Genomic DNA, 15,877 nt, shown 5'->3' with positions numbered 1-15,877 from the left:
TTGATTTTTGTTTTTGATAACAGCTCACATATGTAAAGCCTGCTGGAATTTCTTAGTGGAGAATTTCAATCATTTCCCACAAATCGCACCACTTAAGGAGTTAATGAAACCTTTCGTTACATCACTGAATGTTTGGACAATATCGTATAACCTGTTTAATGGATTCGATAAAAATGCTGGTAAGTTGTTTCAACTTAATGTCATTGCAAAGACTTATAAAGAGAGTCATTAGCTGTTGAGATTCAGAGTTCGTTCTTTGAAAATTTTGGGATTCAAACTTTCTTGGATTCGATTCCAGACACAAAGAAGCATCAACACAGATACTGCTGGGATGGAGACATTCCTTAATTCAGGTTTGAAAGATTTCTCCATTGCATAGCACCGTTTTGATTCGCCTATAAGAACAACGCCAATTATATTTAAATAAAGTCGGGAGGTACTCATTAATTGCAAAGTTGTTTCCACTGTTCCGACGCTGTACACATGTCGCCGATTGTGGCCAATTCTTCAACGATTTGGTCGATCAGTCACCGTGGTGATTAGCATACCCGACTTGCATACAAAGGGGCATGAGTTCAATCCCAGTTTCTACCGAACGCCAAGAAGTTTTTCAGTGAGGTTTATACCCGCACAAAAACGTGGTATAAACTGTAGCAAGACTGTTAGCAAGTCTATTATAAATATTTCAGGGGAAATCTAACGATGGCGAATGTCCGATGGGAAAACTGCAAGGGTTGCGAATACCCCAAGTGCTCGTAAACATGGCACTATCTAAAGTTCTTCTTGTTATTCCATAATCAAAAATTGCTAATTGTTATTTAGTACTAAAGGTCCAATGTATGGTACACATCAATTGCATACAGTAATTCTATTATCAGATAGTCCGGAGAGAATTTTATAATTTCGGATCAGCACTAAATTTCAGCAAACTACTGTAAGATGACTAATTAAGTACTTGCTGTGGAGTAGAGTTAATTTTGCTCGACTCCGGCTCCGACTCCGACTCCAGCATTTCTTATAAGCCTCGACTCAGACTCCGGAGTCGACTCCAGGTGGTGTACCTAAATCTTATTTTAACAGTATTCCAATTGTATGTTTAAGGCTTCAAAAAAAGACCGATATTAGTATCGGTTTTGTTTCGCCGGAGTCGGAGTCGAGTAAACTTTCTACGACTCCGGCTCCGACTCCAGCAAAATCTTCAGACTCCGACTCCGACTCCACAGCCCTGCTTGCAACTGAACAAAACTGAGGAAAATGCTGCATCAGAGTTATATGTCATTTTCTACTTTAAGGTAAGTGTGTGATTAAAATGAAAACACGGAGAGTTTAGTTTTGCTTCTTTTCACTTTAATGCTCAAACAGGTTCTGAGTTACAAACAAAAGATAATAGCGAAACTAAGATAATGTGCAAAGTAAAAAAGAAGTACCGTAAGCGGTAAATTATTGATGCAGAGTTCAAATTACATTTCACGTTATGGTTATCGAATACATTTGGGTTTTTTAATACACTGATAAAAATTTCAAATTGAGTTAAGTTTATTGCAGCAGCTCTGACCAGACATCCTGCCCCCATTGAAAGCCATCTTTCAATACTCTTCGGTTGTGGGTAGAGGTGCTATCTTGTGGATTGATCTTCGAAAAATACCCTTTGTGGTTTTAAGGTCGACAACTCTGACTTTTCCATCACGGCCAGGAATTGATTTAACTATGCGAGCGAGAAGCCAATGTTGTGGGGGAATGTTGTCCTCATGAACGATAACAAGTCTTCCTTCTTCGATGCTGTCATAAGTCTTGTACCATTTAGACTTTTGTTGTAAAGTCAAAACATAATCACGAAGCCATTGCTGCCAAAATTGTTGCTTTAGATAAGTGACCATTTGCCATCTTTTCAGATAATTTACATTTGGGCAAGCTCCGATATTTTCGTCTGGTAACGCCAACAACGACGACCCAATTAAAAGATGTGCTGGTGAAATCGCTTCCCCATCATTGGGATCATCAGAACGGGGTGCCAGTGGTCGAGAATTTAAGATGGCTTCGACCTCAATTAAGACGGTTTGCAGCTCTTCATACGTAAGTCCGGCTTGTGACATGTTTTTGACCAATAGCGTTTTTGTGGACTTAACAGCGGATTCCCACAATCCGCCAAAGTGTGGGGATCGAGGAGGTATGAAGGAAAATTGGAATCCAGTGAGAGCGCTGAAGTTCTCGATTGACTTTATGTTGTCGTCATCAAAATAACGCTGCTTAAACTCCTTCAATTTAGCATTTGCGCCCACGAAGTTTGTTGCGTTGTCACAATATAAGCGAAGTGGTATGCCGCGTCTACCTATAAATCTTTTAAGACAAAGAATGAAGGTATTAGTCGATAAGTCGGAGACAAGTTCAATATGAACTGCCTTTGAAGAAAAGCATACAAATATGGCGACGTATGTTTTATAAGGGGGTTTTCCTCTTATACGATAAGACGTGTAGAAAGGGCCACAAAAATCCACACCAGAGACAAGAAAAGGGCGATGAGCCATAAAGCGATCGGAGGGAAGGTTACCCATAACTTGCTGCAACAGTCGAGGTTTGAACTTAAAGCAATGTACGCAACGACGAACTACTTTTCGAACTAAATCTCTACCATTAACAACCCATACATGTTGACGAAGTATCCCCAAAAGTGCCTTAGGGCCAGCATGTAAATGTTTTCTATGAAGATATTCAGCGTAAAGATTTGTGAAACGATGATTGTTTGGAAGAAGTGCCGGAAACTTGGTGTCATATGGTAATGCTGCATTTGCTAACCGACCGCCAACTCTGATAACTGGTATGGTTGTTTTCCAATTTTGCATTTCCTGTATAAAAGGTGACAGCTTTTGCAAATGCGGCTGAACATCCTTTCCCGCTCTAATCGAATTAATTTCGTCTATGTAGGATGTTCTCTGAATGTCATGTACAATCCTCCAAAAAGCTTGTTGTAATTCATTGGCAGATATAGTTGGCTGTCTATATGATGGATAGAAAGTACGAAAAATATAGGCAACGATTCGAAGAATTCTGATATACGAAGATTGTTGGCATATAAGTTTTTGAATTTCAGATTCGATGACGATTGTAGTTTTTAACGAAATTTTTCTCAACTCTTCATGAGGAAGTTCAACTGAAATATCTTTTATTGAGGGCCATTCACTCTCTTGTTTTTGCAAAAAATCAGGGCCAGTGAACCACACTGTTGAATTTAATTCATTAGCGAGACATCCACGAGATATAATATCTGCGGCATTTTGTTTTGACGGAACATGGTTCCAGGGAATTTTATTAGTTATGTTTTGAATCTCCGAAATGCGATTTGCGACAAAGCAGACGTATGACGAAGAATGATTCATAAGCCAATTTAAAACAATTTTAGAATCGGTCCAGAAATATATTCGATAAGTATAGTAGTCAAACTTATGTTTTATTTTATCCCAAGTTCTACTCAGCAATAATGCAGCCATCAACTCAAGTCGCGGAAGTGACTGTTGTTTAACCGGTGCTACTTTCGATTTGGCAATAAGAAGTTGAGTTTTAAAAGTGTTATTTTCTTGCACTCTAACATACAAACAGCATCCATAAGCTAACTGGGATGCATCAGCGAATCCATGTATATCAAACGAAGAATGTGTTGTGATGTGTAAGTATCGAGGTATTTCTATTTGGTTTATATGTGGCAGACTATTTTGTATTTGAAACCATCGCTCCATCAGCGTTTCAGTCAGAGGTGAATCCCAATCCATTTGTTTTTTCCACATTTCTTGAATTAGTATTTTACACGATACTATAATGGGACCTAATAAACCAAAGACATCGAAAATTTTTGATATTGCAGAAAGCACTGACCGCTTTGTTGGACATTGGATTGGTGGAATTTCAAATCTAAAACAAAATACATCTGTTCTTGGTTTCCAAGACATTCCAAGAGCCTTAGCAATGTGATTATCGTTTATTTTTAATTGTATTTCCTCGCTACCATGAGTGAGTACCGGACAATTAGAATTCCACTTCGATAGTTTCAAACCAGCCTTTTCTAAAATTTGTATAGTCTCAGCTTTCTTTTTCGATAAGCTAAAAATATCATCTGCCCCCGTGAGGATATCATCCACGTATAGATAATTTTTTAATACATTCGCTCCAATAGGAAACTCATCCTTATAGGCGTCAGCGATGAAATGTAAGCTTCTCACGGCGAGAAAAGGTGCAGCCGATGTGCCGTAAGTAACGGTGTTAAGCTGGTAAAGGTTTAGAGGCTCATGAGAATTCTTCCTCCACAAAATTAATTGAAAATTTCTATCTCTTTCATCAACCAAGAACTGGCGATACATTTTGCAAATGTCGGCTGACAATGCATACTTGTACATGCGAAATACTAAAAGTGTTATTACGAGATCTTGTTGTATAGTTGGCCCCACTTGTAGTGTTTCATTGAGCGATACGTTCGAAGATGTTCGTGCTGAGGCATCAAACACGACTCTAAGTTTCGTCGAAATACTTTGTGGACGCAATACGGGATGATGTGGGATGACATAATGTGGGTTCTCTAAAGTGGAATTATGTACAAGAGACATATGTCCTAATTCTAAATACTCGTTCATAAAATCAACATATTGGGTCTTTAATAGTGGATCTTTGGATAGACGTTTCTCTAAATATTGAAATCGCCGATATGCCATGTCAAACGAAGAACCAAGTTTCTCTACATTTTGCTTAAATGGTAATCGTACCTTTACTCTACCACTTTCATCGAAGATAGAATTTTCAACAAAAAATTCCTCACACAATTTTTCTTCATCCGTTAGTAGTATAGCATTTTGTTTGAATTCTTCCACTTCCCAAAAGGCTTTAAGCAAGGTGTCCAGACTATCATACATAGTTGTTATGTTGCATGTTCTTGTTCGAATGGGATTTTGTAAATCGATTTTGCCACCAACCACCCAACCTAATGCCGTGTTAACTAAGTATGGAAGTCCATCGCCAAGATATATTTTACCATCTAGAAGCAGATCGAAGAAAACATCTGCACTTATTAACAAATCGATGCGTTGTGGTAAGTAAAATTGTGGGTCAGCTAATTCAATTTCTTGTGGTATGTTCCAATGCTTTATGTTCATGTGCTCAGATGGTTGCAACGATGAGATAGATTTAGTAACGAAAAAATCCGACGTCCATTCGAAGTTCGATGTGCGTGATTTGATTGTGGTTGACACAAAGTGTTTCAACTGAGTTCGAATATCCGAAACCCCAGATATTTCTTGATTTGTTTTGGTTCGAGAGAGACGAAGACGATTTACTGATTCTTCAGTTATCAGATTTATTTCTGAACAAGAGTCCAAGAGAGCTCGTGCTGGCTGATATATGCCAAATTTATCTTTAATAAGTACTATTGCAGTTGGTAGTATATTTCGACGAAAGGCTCGGGTTATGAGCGAAGAGTGTGTTGTGAAATGAACCGATGAAGATGAGTGTGTCTTGGAAGATGAGGGTTGTTGGCCTGACTTTACTTCTTGTGCCAAAACTGGTGCTTGAAAAGGAGAGGAGTTCGCCGAAAGATGTCGCTGTGTAATTATATTCGAAGTCGTTTTGTTTTCAGAATTTGGTTGCGAAAATGGATTATGCAAAGTGGAATGGTGAGAGAAATTGCAACTTTTACAACGTGATTTTGATTGACATTTAGCGACTATGTGTCCCTTACGAAGGCAGTTTATACACAGGGCTGAGCTTTTAGCAAAGTCAAATCGACGGGATACTGGCAAAGCTAAGAATGATGGGCAACTTCCGACAAAATGATCTTTAGCTTGACAATATTCGCAGGGAGCACTTGACACCACTAAAGAAGTGCCAGAGCGACGGTCTCTTTGCTTTCCTTTTGCCTCGCGATCAATATTTGTCTGGACGTTGGAGTTACAACTTTCTAAAAATTGGCATCTTCGACTCAAAATTGAATAACAATCGTCCCAAGAAGGTAATTTTGAGAAATCTTGCTTTTCGTTGTAAACTGTTTTTGATTCCGTATCAATCTTCGATAGTACTATATGTATTAACATGGCATTTACGATATCCGATTCCTGGCCTAGTGTCAATAACGATCCACGAATTGCAGCAACAGTATCTACGATAGATCTCAGACCTACAGCGTTAGGTTTGGACATGGGTACGATAGTAAACAAATTATTGATTGTTTCTATGAATATCAGAGGCTTGTTGTCGTACCTTGCTTTTAAACGTTCTAGTGCTCTACTATAATTTTCTTCGACCACTTGGAATGGTTCAACAACAGCAAGTGCTTGACCCGATAAACAATTAAGCAAATAATTAAACTTGTCAATAATTGGAATGCTCCCATCATCATTTACGAGTGTATTGAATGTGTTAATAAACCGATAGTATTCTGAATATTTTCCGTCGAATTTAGGTAACTTTAATTGTGGCAGTCGATTGTGGTGAGAAATGCCCTGAGAAGTTGTATTCAAAAAACTAGATTCGAATTCACTTGAACGACGTATAGGGTTTAGCTTTTTCAAAATTGTAGTTTTGGCACCAATATATAATTCCTCAATGTCCCCTCTGCCATTGTCGCTTGTATTAAGCTTTTCAATCTGTGTTTGTATATGACTTATTTGTCTAAAATACGATTCTAGTATTTGTAAACGACATTCCAATATTGTAGGATCAATAGTAGCTCCATCTTTTTCAATTTTTGATTTTAGATTCGAAATATTACGTTTCATGGATGTTCGTTGTGCCTTTAATGCACTCGCATCGGAACCACTGGCTCCGCTCTCATCAATTTGCAATTCCTCATTAGTCATCTTGTTAATAAAGTAAACAAGTGTTTTTTAAACTGTTGTATTTTGTGGACGAAATAATTGAACAGTACATACGACTTCCAAACTGTATTGAGTTGTCTACGGCTCTCAGTACGCAGCTATGCAATAAACAGCTTTAAAACAACAACAATTATAGAAGGGAATTCTCTACACAATTCTAAAAGTTGGTTGATTTGAAAATGTATGGTGTTCGATGTTAGAACTCTATACGGCGAAGATCGAAGAATAGAAAGCTCAAATATTTGCTTTTGTGGGGCAAGTTGGCGAGGCGAAAAATGAGGCAAAGCAATTGCTGTCAAAAATGGACGAATCGAAAATGGAACGATGTATTATGTGAAAACGACAATGGACGATGAATCGGGTGTAGATTGACAAATGCCGATGATTAAGTGATGAAGACGATAATTAAATTAAATTATGGATGGATGTACTTACGATGATCTATTGCCAAAATGAATGCAAGAAACGAACGATAATATTTATGTCTGTTGGTTTGTGTGCTATTGCAATACTCCAGGGTAAACTTCAGTGATGACTTAAGATGAGTTCTAATAAAAGCAGCGACGACAGCAGCACTGTTATAATCCAATAAAGCGGAGAGGTCGGTTAGCAATGCAAGCAAGTACCAAAAGCAGCGATAATGAAGGAATCTCCAATAGGCACTAATGGTTCAATCGATAACGAAAAGCAGCAGTTAGCAGCAACAGCGATAGAATTTTTTCGGTTGAAGTTGTAAATTTTTGAGTAAATAAAATTCTTTTTGTTTTATTACACTCAGAGATTTATCTCCAAATAAGTTGATATGGACTTGACTGCAAAAGTCCTGTCACGGTCGCCAATTTAATGTGTGATTAAAATGAAAACACGGAGAGTTTAGTTTTGCTTCTTTTCACTTTAATGCTCAAACAGGTTCTGAGTTACAAACAAAAGATAATAGCGAAACTAAGATAATGTGCAAAGTAAAAAAGAAGTACCGTAAGCGGTAAATTATTGATGCAGAGTTCAAATTACATTTCACGTTATGGTTATCGAATACATTTGGGTTTTTTAATACACTGATAAAAATTTCAAATTGAGTTAAGTTTATTGCAGCAGCTCTGACCAGACAGTAAGTACATGTTCGCTTTTCGAGTTGAAATTTTCGTGGTTACTTTATTAAAAAATTCAATATAAAGCAGACAAATTTTGGCAAGACATTATAGGAATATGTTTGTTTTCATTTATAATTTTGATTATTTCAAAAAAAGTAATCGCGAAAATAAAGTGATTTTCAACTCGAAAACCGAACATAGTACTCACCTTTACGTAGCTTGTCGGCATTGTTGTCGTTGATTTGTGAAAAACGTTTAATAGGCAGTAGTAGCAGACGTGTCAATAAGTTGCGTTCTTTTACTATTGGCTTTTCAGCAGTATGCCTGCTATTCCAAAATAGCAGATTATTTGCTGTTTTAACAAAAAACAGCTAAAGTAGTTGTTCTTTGTCTGCTGAAAAACAGTAGGCATTGTTTGCAGTCTCTTTTCTATGAGGGTAGCCCTTTATTGATTTTTTAATAACCCCCATTTTCATGAAGCTCCGTTAGTGCTACGTTAGTTAACGAACCATATTAAACCGTACTATGGACAAATCTGTCATCTTGCCTATATATTCCAGATGCTAGTTAGAAACTTAACTGCTAAAAAATTTTCAGTAGAAGTTAACCGGAGAGAAGATATTTCTATTTTAATTTCTGTTAACTGGGAGTTAAATTCTAACGGAGCTACATGAAAATGGCGGCGAAGGAATTTCCCTTATGCGAGCTTTTTGTTAAATATTTGTATATTGAATTTCTCCGATATACTTGAAAAAGGAGAGATAAGCGATCGCTAAAAGAAAAATTGTTATATTCGCCCGAAACTGAAATTAAGGACTTCGTCTTCTTCCAGTCTGAAATAAAGAAGGCCCAGCGAAACTAGTCGTGTTCGGCTAGTGCAGAAATAACAACAAATCAATCAATTTAATTCTTTATTTTATTTTTTTTTTGTTTTAGTTACAAATGGATGGTTGAAATATATGAGTCGATTACCAGAAGTTGTGGAATGTATCGGTACCTATCCTATTCTCTTCAAAGATGTTAAGAAGAATTACAAAGATACTGCTACGTCATCAGACATGGAGGCTTTATGTGTATGGCGAACAATAGGACTACGGTTTCCCAATATAAGTAGGCAACATAATATGGAAATTAACATGAGATACAATTCTTAACGCATATATCTTGATCTCTTCCAGATGATATTAGTACAATTTGGACTGCCTTGAAAAATGTATTTTGTCAATACATGACTGATATTGAGATGGGCATTGAAAACAAATGGCACATAAATTGGTGGCGTGTCTTGGCGAAAATGAAATTTCTCGTCGAGGCTAAATACTCAAAAAATGAACCCTACTTCTATATCATTAGCAATAAGATGGCAGAAGAAATCGAACGGTGTGCCATGATTGAAATGAAAAATCGTTATGGGAAGGAGGGTAAGTTTTTGGGTCTAATACAAATAGCAAAAAAGAAATTGTTTCCTAATGAATATTGCAGATGCCGATAAGGTTGATCAGAAACCTAGTACATCGAAAAATTATTCATCAAATGTCCAATTTGATGCCATACCCAAGGAAACCATTGAAATGGTTACTTTATTGACAACAATTGAAAAATATCCACATGTTTATGAAAAAGCCGATTGTATACAAAAACTTGAAGCATGGAAAAATGTCGCTAAGGATCTCAATATGGATGGTAAGTAATCTTAAAATTCGACTAAAGGACTTTTCGCGATATTAAAAATGAATTGAGTCTTCATTATTTTCAAATGCAAATAATAGACCTTCCTTAATTTTCAAAGTCAACTCATAATCTTTAAAATCGATTTTAATGTACTCCTGGGTTCGTGATCCCAAACTCACAAATAGGGTCCAATGTAACCGGTGTTATACGCAAATGTTTATTCAGAGAGACTTATGAATATGAACATCAATAAGGGGTAAGAAAAAATGTGGGAGCGCACTCAAAAAATGTCATTATTCATAACAGCAAAAATGTTTTTGTTTGCTGAAAAATGGAAAGCAATAACTCCATTGAGATGGACTTTGCTGTGGCTGTTGTTGTTGTTGTTGTAGCCCATTGTGGCTGTAATTATCACCATGCGAATTTATGTGAGATAATATCAGGCTTTTGTTGATCGAAAATATGTACGACTACCGAAGACCTTATCGGATGTTTTTATGAACGAACTAAAATTTTTAAAATCCTTTTTAATAAATCTCAAAAAGCGTAGCAAGCTTAACAGAGTCTATATATTTTTTTTTTGACATCGACATGTGAGATTTAGTGGTCGAGGGCAAATATTATGCCAGTCACATTTACATAGAGGTTGACGCCCATATTCGAAAAAGTTAACGTAAATTTTAAACCTACTTTTATAAACTTCATTCGATAAAATGCAAGCAAATTGTTTTTGCGACTCTTTTGAGATTATGACAACAGCATTTCTCTTATCAAATAGACCTAAGTGAATCTATATTTTTATTCGGATCAACACAAAAAAACAGAAAAAAACAAGTATATACGGCCGTAAGTTCGGCCAGGTCGAATCTTATGTATCCTCCACCATGGATTGCATAGAAACTTGTACTAAAGACTGTCATCCACAATTACTTGGGTTGCGGTAACATTTGCCGATGGCAAGGTATCTTAAAACTTCTTAACACCGCGTTCTCAATTGTAAGTTTTTCCATACGGGGTATATATTAAACCAAACAACTATATACGGCCGTAAGTTCGGCCAGGCCGAATCTTATGTACCCTCCACCATGGATTGCGTAGAAACTTCTACGAAAGACTGTCATACACAATCGAATTACTTGAGTTGTGGTATCTTAAAACTTCTTAACATCGTTTTCTAAATTGTGAGTTAGACCATACGTGGTATATATTAGACAAAAAAGTTATGTATAGTTAAGTCTACAAATAATTACGAATCGATATGGACTTTTTGCACGGTACGTAGAGAGCCAGAATTGAAATATGGGGGTCGCTTATACGGGGGCTACAATTATGAACTTGATATGGACCAATTTTTGTGTGATTGGAAATCGATTTATCTGACGGATATATATAACTATAGACCGATATGGACCTAGTTACGCATGGTTGTTAACGACCATATACTAGCACAATGTACCAAATTTCAACTCACTCGGATGAAATTTGCTCCTCCTAGAGGCTCCAAAACCAAATCTCGGGATCGGTTTATATGGGGCTATATATGATTATGGACTGATATGGACCACTTTTGGCATGGTTGTTAAATATCATATACGATCACCACGTACTAAATTTCAAGCAGATCGGATGAATTTTGCTTCTCCAAAAGGCACCGGTCAAATCTGGGGATCGGTTTATATGGGAGCTATATATAATTATGGGCTGATAAGAACCAATTCCTGCATGGTTGTTGGATACCATATACTAACATCACGTACCAAATTTCAACCGAATGGGAAGAATTTTGCTCTTCCAAGGGGCTCTGGAGGTCAAGTCTGTGGATCGGTTTATATGGGGCCTATATATAATTTTGGACCGATACCGACCAATTTTTGCATGGGAGTTTGAGGCCATATATTAACACCACGTACCAAATTTCAACTGAATCAGATGAATTTTGGTCTTCCAAGAGGCTCCGGAGGTCAAATCTGGTGATCGGTTTATATGGGGGCTATATATAATTATGGACCGATGTGGACCAATTTATGCATGGTTGTTAGAGACCATATAATAACACCATGTACCAAATTTCAGCCGGATCGGATGAAATTTGCTTCTCTTAGAGGCCTCGCAAGCCAAATTTGGGGGTCCGTTTATATGGGGGCTATACGTAAAAGTGGACCGATATGGCCCATTTGCAATACCATCCGACCTACATCAATAACAACTACTTGTGCCAAGTTTCAAGTCGATAGCTTGTTTCGTTCGGAAGTTAGCGCGATTTCAACAGACGGACGGACATGCTCAGATCGACTCAGAATTTCACCACGACCCAGAATATATATACTTTATGGGGTCCTAGAGCAATATTTCGATGTGTTACAAACGGAATGATAAAGTTAATATACCCCCATCCAATTTGGAGGGTATAAAAAGGCCGATTAAATACGTAAATAATTCAGTTTGACAAAATTTTCTATAGAAATAAAATCTTGACAAAATTTTGTATAGTAATAAAATTGTGACAAAATTTTGTATAGTAATAAAATTTTGACAAAATTTTCTATAGTAATAAAATATTGACAAAATTTTCTAAACTAATAAAATTTTTACAAAATTTTCTATAGAAATAAAATTTTTCTAAATCATTTTTGGATAGACCGATATGGACCAATTTTGGCATGGTTGTTAGCGGCCATATACTAGCGCAATGTATCAAATTTTACCACGTACCAAATTTCAACCGGGTCGGATGAATTTTGCTCCTCCAATAGCTCCGAAGGTCAAATATGGGGATCGGTTTAAATGGGGGGGGGGTTATATATAATTAAGACCGGTATGAACCAATTTTTGCATGTTTGTTAGAGACCATATACTAGCAACATGTACCAAATTTCAGCCGGATCGGATAAAATTTGCTTCTCTTAGAGGCTCCGCAAGCCAAATCTGGGATCGGTTTTTATGGGGGCTATATATAATTATGGACCGATTTTTGCATGGTTGTGAGAGACCATATACTAACACCATGAACCAAATTTCAACCGGATCAGATGCCTCCAAGAGGCTTCACAAACCAAATCTGAGCGTCGGGGGCTATACGTAAAAGTGGTCCGATATGGCCCATTTTCAATACCATCCGACCTACATCAATAACAACTACTTGTGCCAAGTTTCAAGTCGATAGCTTGTTTCGTTCAGAAGTTAGCGTGATTTCAACAGACGGACGGACGGACATGCTTAGATCGACTCAGAATTTCACCACGACCCAGAATATATATACTTTAGAGCAATATTTCGATGTGGAGGGTATAAAAATAGCTGTCAGTGTATGATATGAACAGCAGTCGTTTTGCTATGAGGGGGTCACCTATTTGAATTTCTTTCGTGTCCAAGTTTCCTTTCGTTTGGTAGAAGATGGAACTTCGCAACAGCAGCATCAAGTTTGGTGCTTTAGCAAAGAATACTGTTTTCCTTTTTCAGCAGAAAAAAAAAACTACTGAAACAACTAATCTTTCCGCCTTTTCGTGAGGGGGTCTACCCTTAATAGTAATTAGGATACAACCTTGAACAGTGGAACTATGACAGATCAAGTACGAAGATAAGTTATCATATATTAACCCTTTCACTACCGAAATAAACTTAAAGTTAAAAACTAACAGCATGTAGAACAAAAATTGTAATTTTGAGAACCTACCCCAATTACTTCAAGAGCTATATGAGCTAGTTCTGAAAACTTGATTCTTGAATTGTCACCAAATGGGCTTACGAAGATAAGCGCTATTTAGCCTATAATATCTTTCAAAGTGTGAGAAAAAATACAAAAAAGAACCCGAAAAAGTATCAGCTATAGTTCTTGTATGAATGTCCATTTACTAGAAACATACTGTAGAAACATTGTCTCAAATTTTCCAATGTTTTGTTGTTAAAGAAGTTTATAAAAATGTATTTTAGTGCTCACCAATATAGAAAATATTTATAGTTTATTTAGATTAAAGCCTCTACTTTAAAATAACATCGAGATATAAATCGAAACTAAGTGGGAAAATAGAATTTTGTGTCTTTTTCCAATGTCCTTCTATGTGGACATCGGTAGTGAAAGGGTTAATATATATTTTTATCCTCGTGCCGAGGTGGTCAACATTTTGTTCCTTCCTAAGGAATTGCCTATAGGATTTAGGGGTTTCACCAATAACGTGGTAACTTGTCAGACTCTGTATGAATTGGGTTAAGAATGTCCCTCGGACGTTTTGACATTAAATAAATAAACCGCCTTAATTTTGAGCGTATAGATCTTCGTGCATTTTGAAGGTGTTCTCCGTAAACTGTGTTTCTTTGGCATTCTTTGTTCGTTTCCACTGTCATTTTCTCTCTTTTTTTATTAATAAGTCGAATGGTCCACCTAATTATATTGTCTCAAAATTTCTATCCAAGTAGACATTAAATGAAAATTATATTCACCTTTTTTCTCATTCTCTTTTTCAGTAAGCGATTGTATGTTGGAATTCCGTCGTGCTTGCCGAAGATATTGCGTCTTCAAAAGACAGGATTCCCTTAGCCGATGTCAGCTCAATCAAAAATATTACAAACGTTTTGATAATATTTTCCGCAACGTTAAGACTGCTAATCGCCGTAAGCTAAATATAAAAACTCCATCGGAATTAAATATTGCTGTGGACGATGATAATTCGGCCAATTCAACGACTGATTTCGTTTTCCCTGAACGTTATATAAGTGATATAAATATGTCGCATTGCCCTAGTGATTTGGCTGTAAAGAATTGGATATATGCCTTAGGCAATTTAACGCCCGCAATGAGTGATCTCGTTCACAATAAACTGAAAGCTATCCTGAAAAAGCAAGTCCCAACTACGAAATTAAAAATGAAGTAATATGTGACATGATATTGATATTTCACAAACTTTCGTTTTACCTTAGATTTTGTGTAGTATTGTATGTTTTAACTTTTAGCTATGGAATAATGTAAAGACGGCATTGTATTAAGTTAAACCTGTAATGTAAGCTTTTTGTTATCTTCATTCCTAGGTTTATACAATTTTAATTAAATAAATTAACTATGGAAGTAATGAAAGAAAAAAAAATGAAATAATGTCTTGATTCACATATATTTAGAAAAATAAATGACAATGACTAAAGGTCACCGCCATTTTCATGAAGCTCCGTTATTGCTCCGTTAACTAACGAACTTTAAAACAGTATTATGGACATAGCTGTCATCTTACCTATATATTCCATATATCAGTCAGGAACTTAACTGCCGAAAAATTTTCAGTTAAAGTTAACCGGAGAGAAGATACACTCAACAAAAGTGAATACTATATTTCACTAAACCCCATATAATTCTATATTTAGTTCATGGAATTATTACGTTTTAAGAAAGTTTTCATGACGTTAATAATTTTTTGGGTGCGTTTGTTAAATTAACTAAAATAGAGGAAAAAATTATACACAAATGAAGCATAAAGATTAACTAAATTCGGGTCTCCCACAAAATAGTTCAGAATTTCTTAAAATTTGTAAATTTTACCTATAATGCGCCCATCATGAACTTCGTTTGGTACTAAAGACATTTTTGCAATTTCTAACTCCAATTTTCCCCTTTCAAGCTTCGAAATTTTCTTTAACAAATGAATTATGCTTAATAAATTTTCTTGAATTTGTCAAAAATTATTTACTTAGTTTTGTGAAATCGGCGTGACATCTGCGTTTCTAATACAGTTTAGTTAAAATTTGTTAAAATTAATCTATTTTTTTCTAGAATTAACTACAATTTTCTCAACTGGTGGGTTCACTGGTTTTCAGTGTATTTGCAATTTACTTTCTGTTAACTGGGAGTTAAAGTCTAACGAAGCTACATGAAAATGGCCGATAATCTAATTTCCCTTTAAAATATATTCTTTTTTTCATTTTTGGAGACAAACAACAGTAGAATCTATTTGACCAGAGAGTGACTGCTTTCCATATTTAGCAGATTCTCTGCAGAAAATTTCTTTGGGTGTAAGGTTAGGCCGACTTTGGCATAATATATTAGGAATATGTGTCTGGCTATGTCATGTATTTTTTAAGACCAGGACGTCCCAAAAATACATTGCGCAGAACCATCCAAAATGAATTATTATGAATTAATAAAACACTAATAGTCCAATTCTAAATATTCCCTGGGGAATGCGTTCCCTGGGAATTCATGTTCCCCGGGAATGAAATCCTCCTATTGTAAACAGTAGCGGATGGGAGAAATAATTTCGAGTATTCGAAGTCATCTGTTTT

At 36.2% G+C, this 15,877-nt stretch overlaps 1 protein-coding gene across 4 annotated transcripts in view; it reads left to right on the top strand.

Annotated features, from left to right (window-relative positions):
- Positions 1-15,500, top strand: part of Hmr (Hybrid male rescue) — a 53,256-nt gene extending 37,756 nt beyond the window's left edge. For all 4 annotated transcript variants that reach the window (XM_075299007.1, XM_075299006.1, XM_075299008.1 and 1 more), the window contains exons 7-11: positions 24-179; positions 8,879-9,052; positions 9,121-9,363; positions 9,425-9,625; positions 14,075-15,500. In XM_075299007.1, the coding sequence (XP_075155122.1) occupies positions 24-179; positions 8,879-9,052; positions 9,121-9,363; positions 9,425-9,625; positions 14,075-14,481 (1,181 nt within the window). In that variant the 3' untranslated portion in view covers positions 14,482-15,500. The remainder of the gene's footprint in view (positions 1-23; positions 180-8,878; positions 9,053-9,120; positions 9,364-9,424; positions 9,626-14,074) is intronic.
- Positions 15,501-15,877: the final 377 nt, after the last annotated feature.

This window comes from Haematobia irritans, chromosome 3 (assembly GCF_050003625.1).
Source record: "Haematobia irritans isolate KBUSLIRL chromosome 3, ASM5000362v1, whole genome shotgun sequence".
NCBI lineage: Eukaryota > Metazoa > Arthropoda > Insecta > Diptera > Muscidae > Haematobia > Haematobia irritans.
The sequence above is the reverse complement of the archived record's forward strand: the minus strand, read 5'-3'. Positions and strand labels throughout refer to the sequence as shown.